This window comes from Ceratotherium simum, chromosome 38 (assembly GCF_057802395.1).
Source record: "Ceratotherium simum simum isolate JZ-2026a chromosome 38, ASM5780239v1, whole genome shotgun sequence".
Classification (NCBI taxonomy): Eukaryota; Metazoa; Chordata; class Mammalia; order Perissodactyla; family Rhinocerotidae; genus Ceratotherium; species Ceratotherium simum.
This window is the reverse complement of record NC_141937.1, coordinates 22330480-22344295: the sequence shown is the minus strand read 5'-3', so window position 1 is coordinate 22344295 and position 13816 is coordinate 22330480. Positions and strand designations below refer to the sequence as shown.

The following is a 13816-nucleotide window of genomic DNA, read 5'->3' as shown; positions in this document are numbered from 1 at the left end:
CTTTAAACACAAGAAACATATGTGTTTTTGATCTTAATTGAACTTGGAAAAGCTGTGCAAAACTGCTTGACTGGTTCTTGTGAAGTTAATTCAGTTAGCACAAAAGTGATTCGTTGAACTAAGCTAAGAGTGGCCGAGGCAGAAAGCTGAAATACAGTTTCTGAAAAGAATGTCTTTTATTTATTGAGAAATTTTCTATGAAAGAAATAAAGATAAAAAAATTCAAACTTCAGGCTTCATTGACTTCAAAGTATTCTGACTTGTAGGGAAAAAAAGTTAAGTGATAAGCTTTCTCATTTAATTCTGATAGGAAAAAACAAGGCAGTGTCCCCACTACAGTTAGAACCTGTGATTAAAGGGAGTTAAAAGTAAGACCAATCTGCGTGTTAGCCCAAGCTTTTGAAAATGCTTCCCTTGCCCAGAAACTCTCCCTCTCCTCCTCCCACACCAAACACTGAACATTGGCCCTATAATCTTTCAGGTTTCAGCTCAGCTGTCTCTTCCTCCCAGTCCAGTGCTCCCACAACCATAATTACACTTACTTTGAGCTGGTTCTTGTTACAGCAAGAACTTAAAAAACCATGAAACTCGTCTATTCCACCTTAACCAATACCAGGGAGATGTGTCTATTTTACCTCTTTAAACTTAGGGAAACCAACCTACCTTTTTAGCCAATAATAATCTCTCACAATTCTCAATTTACTTTTGCCACTATTTTAGCTTGTTTCTCAGGTTAATTTTCAATGGTGACTGATTAATCAAGCTCTGCTCATTTATTTTGATTTATTTTTTGAAAAATCTTGCATAAATAGTTATAAAATTAATTGAATAAACCTAAGCATGGGTTTGTTTACCTCCTTTTAGTAATAACTCATTTTCCGCATATATCTCCCCCACGCAAGCATGTATAATTACTGGACAGGGGAGAAGATATTACATTTTGCAGGGATGAAAGAGAAAGAAGCAAAAGAAAATTCTAATCAGCTTCACAAATAACTTCAACACATTTACCACTTGACTGGTTTTCCCCCCATGTTCTCCTCCCACAAACAGGAGAATAAACGAAATCAAACTTTTTTACTACCCACTCACATAAATTGTTACGTCAGTAGACTAAGTGGCACTGTACTAGAAAGGACTCAGCAGAAAAATGAACTCGACCAAGTCCAAGAACACGTTTTAGGATCAAAAAAAGGAGAAAACCTGCTCGCTGTATCCAGTAGCTCATAAATCTTTTTCAAAAAGGATCTTGTGACATCTGATTTAATCTTATACTCCTTCCTGTCTTTCTCTGTTTTTCCTCTCACTGAAAAAGCTGGTAAATTCGTGTTAGATGGAATGAAGCATTTTCTGAGTTACAGCCAAAAATCACAGCACAAAATTATTTGGCATCCTTTTCTGTTCTTTTTTACTTTAACTGAGTGACTCAGAATAGAACGATTGATGTCAATGGTTATTTTGACATTGAAAGGCAAATTATCAGAAATGCTTAAAAGGAATATAAAAGATCGATCTATCAGCATGATTCATGCCAAGGATGTAGATATTTGGAACACAAAATGCCAATGGTTTATCAAAAGAATGAAAGGCACGTCACTAATACAAACCTATCAAATTATTCCCTAAATAAAAGCACTGTGTGATAATTCTATGCTTCAGGTAGCTACTCCAAAGGTTAATTAGATGTGATCCCAAGAGAAACAAAATTTTGTCTGAGGTGTTCAGCACAGTTAAACAATATATGACATACTAAAACAAATAAGAATGTATTATCATACAACCTTTTGAAGAAAAGGACAAAAACATACCCGCAGAACAAAGACAGAACCAAAAATCTGCCTTTTCTTATAGATTTTAAGTATTTAAATAGCTCTCTTTAAACTGAAATTGCTTCAATAAAATTTTTTCTAAAGTATACTGTGGAAAAAATGACTGAGAGGCACACAGTTTAATTGTACACAGTTTGATAACAAGTGAAGTTATCAAAAAATTTTTTGTATGCTTTAAATGTACATGTGGTATTTTGGACTTATTTATATAAATAGCTGCATTATATTTCTTTCTGCATGCATACCCATGACATTACCTAAGAGGGATAAAGATATCCACTATGTTTCAGCTGTGGTCTTTCTTCTACTTAGCAGTTTCACAAATAAAAAAAAAAGACATTTGTACATAAATGTAGCAAAGCCTCTAGTCTGTACTGGTTTATATGGAAAGAAATTCAGACCAAATAGTCTAGCCCTCTATTTGACATATTTGAGACATGGACTGTCAGAATACACTGACCTATTACTGTTCTCTGATTATCTCTCATATACACAATAAAATGAACTATGAGTTTTGAAGGTTAAAGAAAGTTTGACTTCACAAAAATTGTACTCAACACATTTTTTATACTTCTTACTACAATTTTCTTTATTGTATAACGTAGACAACTCCACACTTCACACTTCTGAGCTTCTCTTCTATAGTCATTTGAGAGGGCATCTGTCTGAAACTAGAACTTCACCATTTTTTATGACGAGGCACTCTGGTGATGATTAGCAATAAAAGTTAATTTTCCCCAAGATTCAAGCTCAAGAAAATTGCTTTGGCAGGCATATTTATGCTGATATTTAAAAAAGTGATTCAAAGATTTAAAATCATATCTATTTTGATTTTGATATATAACTGTTTAGTAATTTAACATTACTTCTTGCATTTCTTCTGGCTCATTTTAAAAATTCTTTTTCTTTTCATTTCAGGCTATAAATTGTTATTTTTCTTTGCTTTATCAAGTATTTTTGCTATCTTGAAACTTTGTTTCATTTATGCTTGTCAACACAAATTATATATCTTTAAAAATTTTGTCTGTTTCACATACTATGTAAAGCTATTTCATTTGGCTGTCTTCACGTTCAAGAAAAAAGTCATTAGAAATGTAATGAGATTTTAGCATAGACATATATCTGAAGCAAGAGATTAAGTATTATTAATAAATTTATATTTAAAATACGTAAAATAAGCGTGAAACATACTATAAGAAATAGTAAAACATCCCCCAAAGGAGGAAAAATGGAAAATAAATAAAATAATGAAAGAGCATATAATATTACAATTTGCTTTAAGTATTTTTAAGAGGAAAAGGGAAGACCAATGCAAAGGTTGACATATTAATACATATACTTAAAGTTTAGGAACACGTGCAAAATTAAACCTGGAATTTTAGCTGTGACATTGTCAAAAGCAAATACCTATAGTAAAATTTCATGTTGTAAAGATTGATTCCAAGTTTAATTTACCTCTTTCAAAATGAAACATTTTACCAAAACACGAATTCTTTTTGGTATCAGACAATTTCTCTTGTGTTACTGATATAATAAAAGACAAAGCAGCTATATGAGTACATAGAAGTTTTAATTCTAAAATTAAACTTACGCCTCTAAGTTGTCACCTTCAAGAACTGTCTGGACGGGCAGGTAACCAAGCCGAGGATGTTTGGCGAAGTATTTCTTTGATCTGAACTTATTCTTCAGTACCTTGGTGAAGTCTCGCACATCTTCTCCAGACGTTGTCTAGGAGGTTGAAAAAATTACACTTCGCTCGTTAAAATGAAAGGAGATACCTATCTACAACAAAATTAGAGCCAATGTAGATTGATGCAATGAAATGACAACAGTTGTAGCAGCTTTACGTATTTTTGGAATAACACACAATGTCCTAAAAATACACAGCAATCAGGACTCATCATTAAATATGTCCAGTAATTAGCTTATAATTTTTCATTTTCTGTTGAAAATAAACCATAACTGGCTCATTTCTCTATATTTTAAACATTGGGCCACAAAGTAAAATTAGTTTTGGCAATGTTATTGGTTGATTCCTAGCACTAAAAAAGTTGCAATTTGCTATTAAACATTTAGTGATGACGAAGTATTCTGGATGGTTTTAACTAAGGTGCATAAATGAGAGTGAGCTATATAGCCTATATTGACTTCACACAAGCCAGCTTATACTACAGTCTGGAAAAAGACAAAGCCATAAATAAGAGAAAAAGAGCAGAGCCACACTGTACTCTATATTGTAAGGAATACTGCCAGTTTCTTTGTCCCTTACCAACCACACAAACATATAATTATGCAGCATGTGCTAAATTTTTAACGGCGATATACAATGTTACTGTTTCCTTAAGCATTTCAAGATGATTAGTTAATAATCATTCCCAGTGAGGTGGGCTGAAATCTACCCCAACCCCCAACTCCCAATCCCATCCCATGAATTGCTCTCTAAGCCCCAGTTTTCTATTTTCTATCACCAATTCTAGTTTTTATTTGTAACATGTTATATGGACATCAACTTTAGTCTGTCCAAAGATGCCTTTAAAATATTTACATTATGGGCACAGAACTGAATTAAAACCTTGGTCATCTGACTCCTAGCTGGTTGTCCAATCTACAACTAGATAGACCTCATTCCAATCTCCTTACAGAACAAAACCTGACAACTTTTCTATAAGCACAAACTGAGTGCCGAATACCTTGGTTTACCTGCTTGCCCCTCCCTCCTTGCACCCTCCCCCCTGCATCTTTTCCTTCATACAAACTTGTTTTGCCAACAGAAGCTTAAAAAAAGTTATTTTTTTAAAACAACTAAATTCTGAGTCAAACCTTATGCAGTTTTGTTACTTTCTATAGGCTCCCATTCCACCTGAATATGTCTGCTTTTAGTAAACAATTAAGGAAACTTTTGATTCTCTAGGCTTGCAGAGCAGAGAGAAAACATGAACAAGCCCAAGCTATTTATAAACTAAAGTTCATCAATTTTCACTTTATTTAAAAAAAAATATATATATAGCTAGGACGGCCCACGTTATCACTAAGCCTTGCCCTCAGACCCACAATGTCAAATCCTTTCCTGAATAACACAGAATAAACTATATAATGCCTGCAGTTACATAGACACAGACCTCCCAAATGTAGAGAAGAAGTCTAGAAAAGAAGCTATTAATGAAAAGAAAAAGAATCCAAGGCACTCCATGAGGGAAAAAGGGTTGCTCCGAGCGATGATGGTTTGGGGTACTAAGATCTAACCAGGCAGAACAGGAGAAATACACAGAACATAGTTGGGAGTGAAGATGGGAATTTTTAGAGAAGGAAGGCCTGGGACTGAGAATAAACCCCAACAGATATATCACCTACTGTAAAGGACACCTGAACCTTTAGCGATGGGTGTCACAACTGCAGATCATTAAGTTTATAGATATGTTTACCCTGAATGTTTTGGTCAAGAGAAAAAAGGGAAGAAACTTTCCATGATAGGATAAGCATTTATGACCCAGTTTTCTACGTTTGCTCTTAACACATTGTTAACATACAGGGAGATAAGGAAGTAATGGCCTCCAGCTTTTACTTGGTCTATCTCCATCTGGTAATGAAAAGATTTTCATCTCTTAGGCCAGTGGTTTTCAAGCCATACCCAGGTCTTCAACTCAGGCAGCCCCCGGTGCGGTGGGCGGGAGAAAAGGCCGGGTGGGCAACGCATCAGGCCACTTACCCAGTCTGCCTCAGCCAGGGCGTGTACAATAAAGTGCTTTCTAGTATATTCACAGAGTTGTGCAACCATCACCTCAAAAGAAACCCTGTACCCATCAGCAATCATTCCCACCCCCACGCCCACCCCCCCTCCCGCCTCCTCCCCTCAGCTCCTGGCAACCACTAATCTACTGACTGTTTCTATGGATTTGCCTATTTTGGACATTTCTTATAAACGGAATCGCACAGTATGTGGTCTTTTGTGACTGTCTTCTTTCACTTAGCATAATGTTCTTCTAGCTTACCTGTATTTGGGTTTCAACATGAACGCTGGTTTGGGAAAAAAATGACACACTGTTCAAAAGCAGAAGTCCAGTTTCACATCATACATTCTTTAGGTAAATACATTCGAGACACGGAAGAACAAAGCAAAACCAACCAACCAACAAAAACCCCCTCTTTCTCCCAAAAACCAACCCCCAAACACCTACCTGCCTCCCAAAAAGTTATAGCAGGGGCTGAAATTAGATTTGAGTTTCTGATAATGCCCAAATTTAATATTTGAAAAAAAAATGAGTGCACTCTCATACAGAAATAACACATTTTTATTTCCTCATCAACTTTCATATTGAGGAAAAAAACTGATACCAACAGTTGTAATCTAAAGGCAGTAAATTCACTAATGCCATAAACTTTATGCAATATTAAAAGAAAATGTGAAAAGGAATTCATCCCACAGGAACTAGGTATTATACTCAAGTTAGCAGGATGTAATTCTTTTTGTGTGTGTGTGTGTGTGGAAGATCAGCCCTGAGCTAACATCCATTGCCAATCCTCCTCTTTTTTCCTGAGGAAGATTGGCCCTGGGCTAACATCCGTGCCCATCTTCCTCCACTTTATATGGGGTGTCGCCACAGCATGGCTTGACAAGCGGTGTATCGGTGCACGCCCGGGATCCGAACCTGTGAACCCCGGGCCGCCAAAGCAGAGCGCGTGCACCTAACCACTGTGCCACTGGGCCAGCCCCCAGGATGTAATTCTTTAGTTGGGATAGAGCCAAGAAAATGAATTATGCCCATTTTCTCACCAAAAAAAAAATTAAAAGATATTTATCCATATTTGTCTAATTTGCTGTCCAATGATACTACCTCATATTTCTCTATTTTAAAGTGCTAGAACAATAGTTTGATAAAAAGTGAAACAGAGGACCACCATCTAGCATAACGAATATAATCAAACCCAATCTATCATCACACGAAGTATAATACTTTGTTCTTTTTCTTTTTCAAGCAAATAACTATTGATATTATGATATAAAGATGAAAGGGAAAGGATCCCTCATTACTACACAAATTATACGATATTTCAAGTCATCCACGCATTTCTTGAAAGACTAGATTTTCATTTATTGCTGTAAGAAAAGAAAGTACAGTAAGATTTTGTAGATCTCATTAGCTGAAATGAGAGTAACATATGGGCATAGAACCTGCACCTTATAAATAGCTTTCCTTCAGTCTCTTTTTACCATCAAGGGCTGTGAGATTAATATCACTTTTTTGACCCGTAAGGAAACTGACATTAAGCCTTCCAGGGACTCAGACCTACAAGGTCAGTGAGGAGAAAGCTGTTCTTACAAACCCGGGTCTGTTCACCATATCAGCACTGCATCACTTCTCCTAGAAAAAGGGAGCAGTTCTGAGCTTTGTGAGAGAAAGAACCCCCAACCAGTGACTAAAATACCTATTATTACATTCCGAATTTTCCCTTCATTTTAAATAAAGTACTGCTAAAACACCTGTGGCTGATTTTTACAAAATTTATATTGAATGTCATTTTATAACTTTTAAATTGCATCTATAAGACATGTTTAGTGTAAGTACACTTAGAAAAACGACACATGAAAGAGAAAAATTAAAATTGCCTGCTCTTCGACCACCCAGATAACCACACTTAGAATGTTTGTGACTTGACTGATTTATTTTTTAATCCATTTTATTGTAAAATAAAACATAGATACATAAAACTATATATACAACAAACGCATGGATTAATGAATAAGGCAAAAACCATTCAGTCAGGAAATTGAATTTCGCCAGACATTCCAGAAGCCCCTTCCACATGCTTCGTTCCAGTCATAACCCCTCCCCGCTCCGTAGTAACCATTATTCTCAGTTTCTAAGTACAGTAGCGCCCCCTTAACCACGGGATACATTCCAAGACTCCCAATAGATGTCTGAAATCGTGAATAGTACCAAATCCTATATATATATACTGTTTTTTCCTTATACATACATAACTATAATAAAGTTTAATTTATAAATCAGTCACAGTAAGAGATTAATTGTGCTTTGAGGCCATTACTAAGTAAAATAAGGGTTCCTTGAACACAAGTACTGCCATACCACAACAGTTTATCTGGTAACAGAGACAGCTACTAAGTGACTAACGGGCAGGTAGTGGATATGCTGGACGAAGAGATGAGTCACATCCCAGGCAGGACAAAATGGGATGGCATGAGATTTCCTGACGCTACTCAGAATGGTGTGCAATTTAAAACTTATGAGTTGTTTATTTCTGGAATTTTCCATTTAATATTTTCAGACCACGGGTAACTGAAACCGTGGAAAGGGAAACTGAGGATAAAGCGGGACTACTGTAGTAATAACTTTCTTGTGTTTTATTTATTTATTTTTTGTGAGGAGATCAGCCCTGTGCTAACATTTGCCAATCCTCCTCTTTTTTTTGCTGAGGAAGACTGGCCCTGGGCTAACATCCGTGCCCATCTTTCTCCACTTTATATGGGACGCCACCACAGCATGGCTTGCCAAACAGTGCGTCGGTGCGCGCCCGGGATCCGAACAGATGAACCCCGGGCCGCCGCAGTGGAGTGCACACACTTAACCACTTGCGCCACTGGGCCGGCCCCTTTCTTGTGTTTTAGAAATAGTTTTATCACACCAATGTCTATCCCTAGGTACTATAGTCTTGCTCATTTTAGAAAACCTAATATATTCGAAGTCACTTCTTTTTCTCCTCCATACTTGCCATTTCCTTACAATTTGTCTGTTGGAAAACGCAAGCAATTTGACCTGTAGAGTTTTCTAGAGTCTGGATTTTGCTGATTGCATATTGTTGGTGCAGTTCAGCATGTTCCTCAATCCGTTGGATATCCTGCAAATTGGCAGCTGGATCCAGAGAATGCATCCGACTCAGGTTTGATGTCTTGGCAAGACTATCAGTGGTGTCTGGTGGATTATTGGAGGTACGTCATGTCTGGTCATCTCTCTTACGTGATCCTGGCAGCTTGCAGGCTAAATGCCTATATCCATCCAATGAGGGCTTCACAATGGTGATATTCTAATCCTATCATTCATTTTCATATATTAGTTGAAATAATTTTATAAAGACATGTTCTCTCATCTACTAATTAGTCACTCAGTAGTACAGTTCATTCAGGACAGGGAGGATCACATGTTTGATTTTTCCGTTATCAATCAATTTTCCCAGTAATGAATTGGTTTCCTATCATGTTCCAAAGATGGCCATTTTTTTATTTTAAAATAATTATGAATTCATAGATGTTTAACATATTTGACGGGTTTTGATCCATTGCAATTATTGTCATCATTGAAGCTAAATTGTCCCATCTTTGGCCAGTAGGAGCCTCTCCCAGTTAGCCCCATTTAGTTTAAGGTCTACAGGGAACAATACATTTAATGCTCTCCACCAGTCCTTAGGATGCTGTTTCTCTAGTTATTTTGGTTGCCTGAAGCCTGGTCTCTAATAAATTCCTCAAGAAGTGCTCATTGGACCAATATCTCCTGAGTTCTTGCCTGTTGATAACAGTTTTCCTGTGTTCTTCACTAGACACTAGAAGGTTGGTTTTTCTGGATATAAAATCCTGACTCATACATTTTTTTTTCCTTAAGTTTCTTAAATATCTTCCTTCATTTTATTTTGGTATACAGCATTGCTGTTGAAAAGTCTGATGATTATTTAATTTTCTTTTCAAGTCATTTTTTCCTTTTGTTTAAATGACCAAAGGACTTTTTTTTTTTAAGTCCAATAATTTTACCAGAATATGTCATTATGTTGGTCATTCTGAGTCAATGTTCTCAGGCTTGTGATATACTCTTTCATTATAAAGTTTCACTTTTTCTTTTCTTTTTTGGAGGGAGAATTTTGAATTTTCATTTTTAGTGTTAGTTCCATCTCACTTTGGGTTTCTTCTTCAGTCCCTAAAGAAGATTATGCATACTTTCAATCTTTTTTTTTTTGCCTATCTTTAACATTTGTCATTTTCTCTTGAATCCTTTATATTGCTTTCTTCATTTCTTTTTGAGTTTTCAAGTTTGCCTCTTATTCACCTTCTATTTCTTTTAAGGTATTTATCTGTTCTGTTCATTAAGACTAAAATTAATTAGTCTTAATATCTGAAATGATTTTTTTCTTTTATTTCTAACTCTTTCCTGAGTTCTGTCACCTCGTTTCTGAGCTTCGCCAATTCTGATTTATGTTTTTCTTTCAAGTCTTGTATCATTTTCTTAAGAGTTTATAGCTTATTTTGAAATAGTAGGCTACAGTGTTGACATTCAATGAGCACATATTTCTGGTCTGCTGTATTTGTAGTGATATTATTTTGTTCTTATATCTTTTTCTTATCATTGCTTTGTAAGATTTGATCTTGATACTTTTTGTCGCTCAATTTAGTGTTGTTGCTGTGAAATTAATTTTCCTAAACTTTTATAAAGAAGTGGGGTTCAGGAAAGCTTTTCTAACTTCAGAGCTTCCCCTTCTTTTGGTTTTGTGGGGTATTCAAAAATAGGGCGCTTTGAGTTTTGGGATTTCCTGGCCCTGTTCCCCTCTCCTTACCTTAGATTAGACCATTTCTTTCTTTCATCTCCATTGCTCTGACCTGCTCAGAGTTGGTTCCATTCCTAGCAGTTTATCCAGCGTGAGGCTGTCTCCCAGAGGAAGCCCTGGTGGGCAGGTCTGAGAGTTCCAGAGGCCAGAACACTCAAACACCTTCAGACCTTCTCATCCTGGCTCCTGCCAGGCTCACAGCTCTGCTCCACAACCAGCCCTTGGAGCTTTTCATTGAATACCTATTGCCTATTCCGGGGTTTTCCAGTTCTTAGGTACCTTTGCTTCCTTTTCTTTCCTCTTACAGATAATGATATGTTGTTTTTTGTTTTTTTGGTTTTTTTTGTGAGGAAGATCAGCCCCAAGCTAACATCCTCGCTAATCCTCCTCATTTTTCTGAGGAAGACCGGCTCTGAGCTGAGCTAACATCTATTGCCAATCCTCCTCCTATTTTTTTTCCCCAAAGCCCCAGTAGATAGTTGTATGTCATACTTGCACATCCTTCTAGTTGCTGTATGTGGGACGCGGCCTCAGCATGGCCGGAGAAGCAGTGCATTGGTGCGCGCCTGGGATCCGAACCCGGGCCACCAGTAGCGGAGCGTGCGCACTTAACCGCTAAGCCACGGGGCCGGCCCAAATAATGATATCTTGCAGGTTTTGTAGTTGGTGGTGGGTCGTCCCCATACAGCTTTATTTCGGGGATCTCTCATTACCTAGTTTTGTTGCAAACATTGTCCAGGGGATGGGTCCTACTGTCTAGTTGCTCTGTCTCTTTTTATGTAATGACTTTACAAATGGGAAGAAAATGGGAAAGGCAAAAGAGATTGAAAAACCTTGAAGCCACTGCTACCGCCATCTTCCCCAAATCCTTCTGGACTGATTTTCAACGAGCACGTAAGAACTCACATATCCAAACGAGGGCTGTCCTTCAAGTTGTCATTTTTAGAAAGTTAATGAAGGTGAGGCACTGTGAAAAATGTTTTAGAGCTAAATCTGTACAGACAAGTGGGCATGTGAATACTCAAAATTGTACTGCCCTCTGCTATGCTACTATTAAGCATCAGCGAGATAATAATGAAAACTTATTTGCATAATAAGAAGTAATTAGTTCTCGACTTGCTCCCCATCAACTAATACAAATGAGTGAATAAAATATTAAAAAGTATCGCTGAATTATAAAATCTACCCTGGGGTAAGTCTATCCACGTAACTATCAAAACCCTAAAAATTCTTGGCAAGCTGGCATCAGATGATTTTTCACTCTTGAGTTCTATCTGCCAACCAAAGTTGGAGTATTTAAATTTGCCTCTATTTTACTCCTTGATTGAGAACAAATATAGACACCACATACAGCAAAATTTAGAGTTAATCTACCTTTTACTTGTGTTTGTATACGTACATACAAATGCATGTGTATTATTATACATATCCGTGCTCATGTTTCAAACTGAACATTCTTATTGTAGATGCTGACACACATGCACTATGGAACTTCAAAAACATCGCTATATGACTGAAAGTCTTTTCCTTCTCATTAATGTGAATCACAAGCAGCAATAAGTCTAAGGTGCAAAAGAACCTATAATTCAGAAATGTGAACCCTCACAGTATTACACTAAAGTAGGTCCTTGATTACTTCTTCAGCTCAAAAAACTCCTACTGGTAACAGCAAAGATCCACAAAGCAAAACATAATAAGGGGCTATTAACAATGAAGTCAAATAACCTAAAGGCCAAAACACCCAACTTCTAACTACTTAGCAATTTTAGCAAAACACCAAAAAGAACAGCAAATAAAGAAACAAAATGATATTCATTTAAAATCTCGCTCAATTTCTGGTAATTCATAACTTGGGATGGCAGTATCCTCTAATTCCTTAACAAATACTCCTAACATTAGATTTTTAACTGTTAACTAGAAATGTGAATAAGTTATAGACAGAGGAAAACAAGGAAGTATAAAGAGGAAAATCAAGGTTATACAAGAAACAACCCAGTCATTTGGCACATGAGCAGGATAATTAAACATTATCATTCAGATCATGCATAAGTGCTAAAATCATTGTTGAACAGCACCCTCATTGGCAAGATTTACTTCCTAAATACAGAAGTTAATAGTCCCAAATGGTATATGCATACTTCTAAGGAATACATTTCGTTATCATAGGACGTATCTTAAAGATATTCCAATAGTTTTTTAAAAATTGTAAAACAATGTCTCAGTTTTGATTTAAGTTTCATTGATTTCAAGAAGTTGAAATTCAGACACATTGAATTCCATGGATAGGGTGAAATCAGTAAGGCAAGCTTGGAGCCTTTCAAGTTCTAATGGAAAAATATGAAACCAAAAAAATTAGCATTAACAGAATCACCAAAGGTTCAAGAATAAGCAGGGTAATAAGTCACTCAAAGTAAAATGGATTTTGTCCAAGCCTCACTTGAAAAGCTAATGACACACTCTAAATGCACTCAACTTACTGGGAAAACAATGTAAGGTGGGCGAGAACCTCAGGATGCTGAGGTCAGAGAAACAGCAATGATGCTGCGTTTTTAGCATATTGGCAAACATCCCAAGTCTCATCCGAAGAAGCAAGACTGCGAAAATAAAACTACAATAACTCAACGTAGAGCTTTCCAAAGAATGAATCAACATTTTCTTATATTTGATTTTTATAGTCTTAGGAGTACATTGATGTGGGCAGGGGTGGAGCGGAGCAGACAACAACTGTTTCTAGTTTTTTCCTTTGTTCTTTTTGTTTTGCTTTGTTTCTTGCCAATAACACACAGTTTGTAAAGAAAAGATGTGCTTTCACTTTTAACTTTAAAAAGAAAACCTTTTCTATTTTTTCAGTAGAAAACTGTGATTTTTCTAAATCACAGTTTTATAAAATGTATAAATCACAGTTTTATAATGTTTTATAAAAAACACTGAAAATAGGAAATTTTTGTTTATTTCCCTATAAATTAATCAATATTGACAAGAATATGCTTGAACCTGCTGCTTTAAAAGCAACATGCACTTGTTTAAAAACTGCAATACAAATCTGTTTTAAGTGTTATTAACTTAACAAGCTGTTTCCCATTAAGGTATTTTTTTCCTGTCCTCCCTTCTTCTCACGAAAATCTCAGCAAAACAAGCAGTACAAAACTATCAGTACAAACTGTCCCAACCCAGGACATAAGCAGAGAATTTTGCAACGATTCCACCCCAACAACTTGAATGCTGGGAGTAGCTGATGTTGCTGATCTTTCTAGCAATAAAATTGTGCAAATATCCCATCGTTTCTCCCTGAGCTAACACCTCTCTATCCCGGCTAACACTTCAGTTCCTGAGATCTACACCCTCCAACGGCTAGGTGCTTTCTCTATGGCCTTTCCCCATTTCTCCTTTGCTCTGGGGACTGGGCCACTGTCCCTCACCAGAGGCACAAGGTCTGTCTG

At 36.6% G+C, this 13816-nt stretch overlaps 1 protein-coding gene across 7 annotated transcripts in view; it reads right to left on the bottom strand.

Moving 5' to 3' along the window:
* UTRN (utrophin) overlaps window positions 1-13816 on the bottom strand; it is a 504353-nt gene that overhangs the window by 30747 nt on the left and 459790 nt on the right. For all 7 annotated transcript variants that reach the window (XM_087425184.1, XM_087425188.1, XM_087425183.1 and 4 more), the window contains one exon: window positions 3421-3557. In XM_087425184.1, the coding sequence (XP_087281310.1) occupies window positions 3421-3557 (137 nt within the window). The remainder of the gene's footprint in view (window positions 1-3420; window positions 3558-13816) is intronic.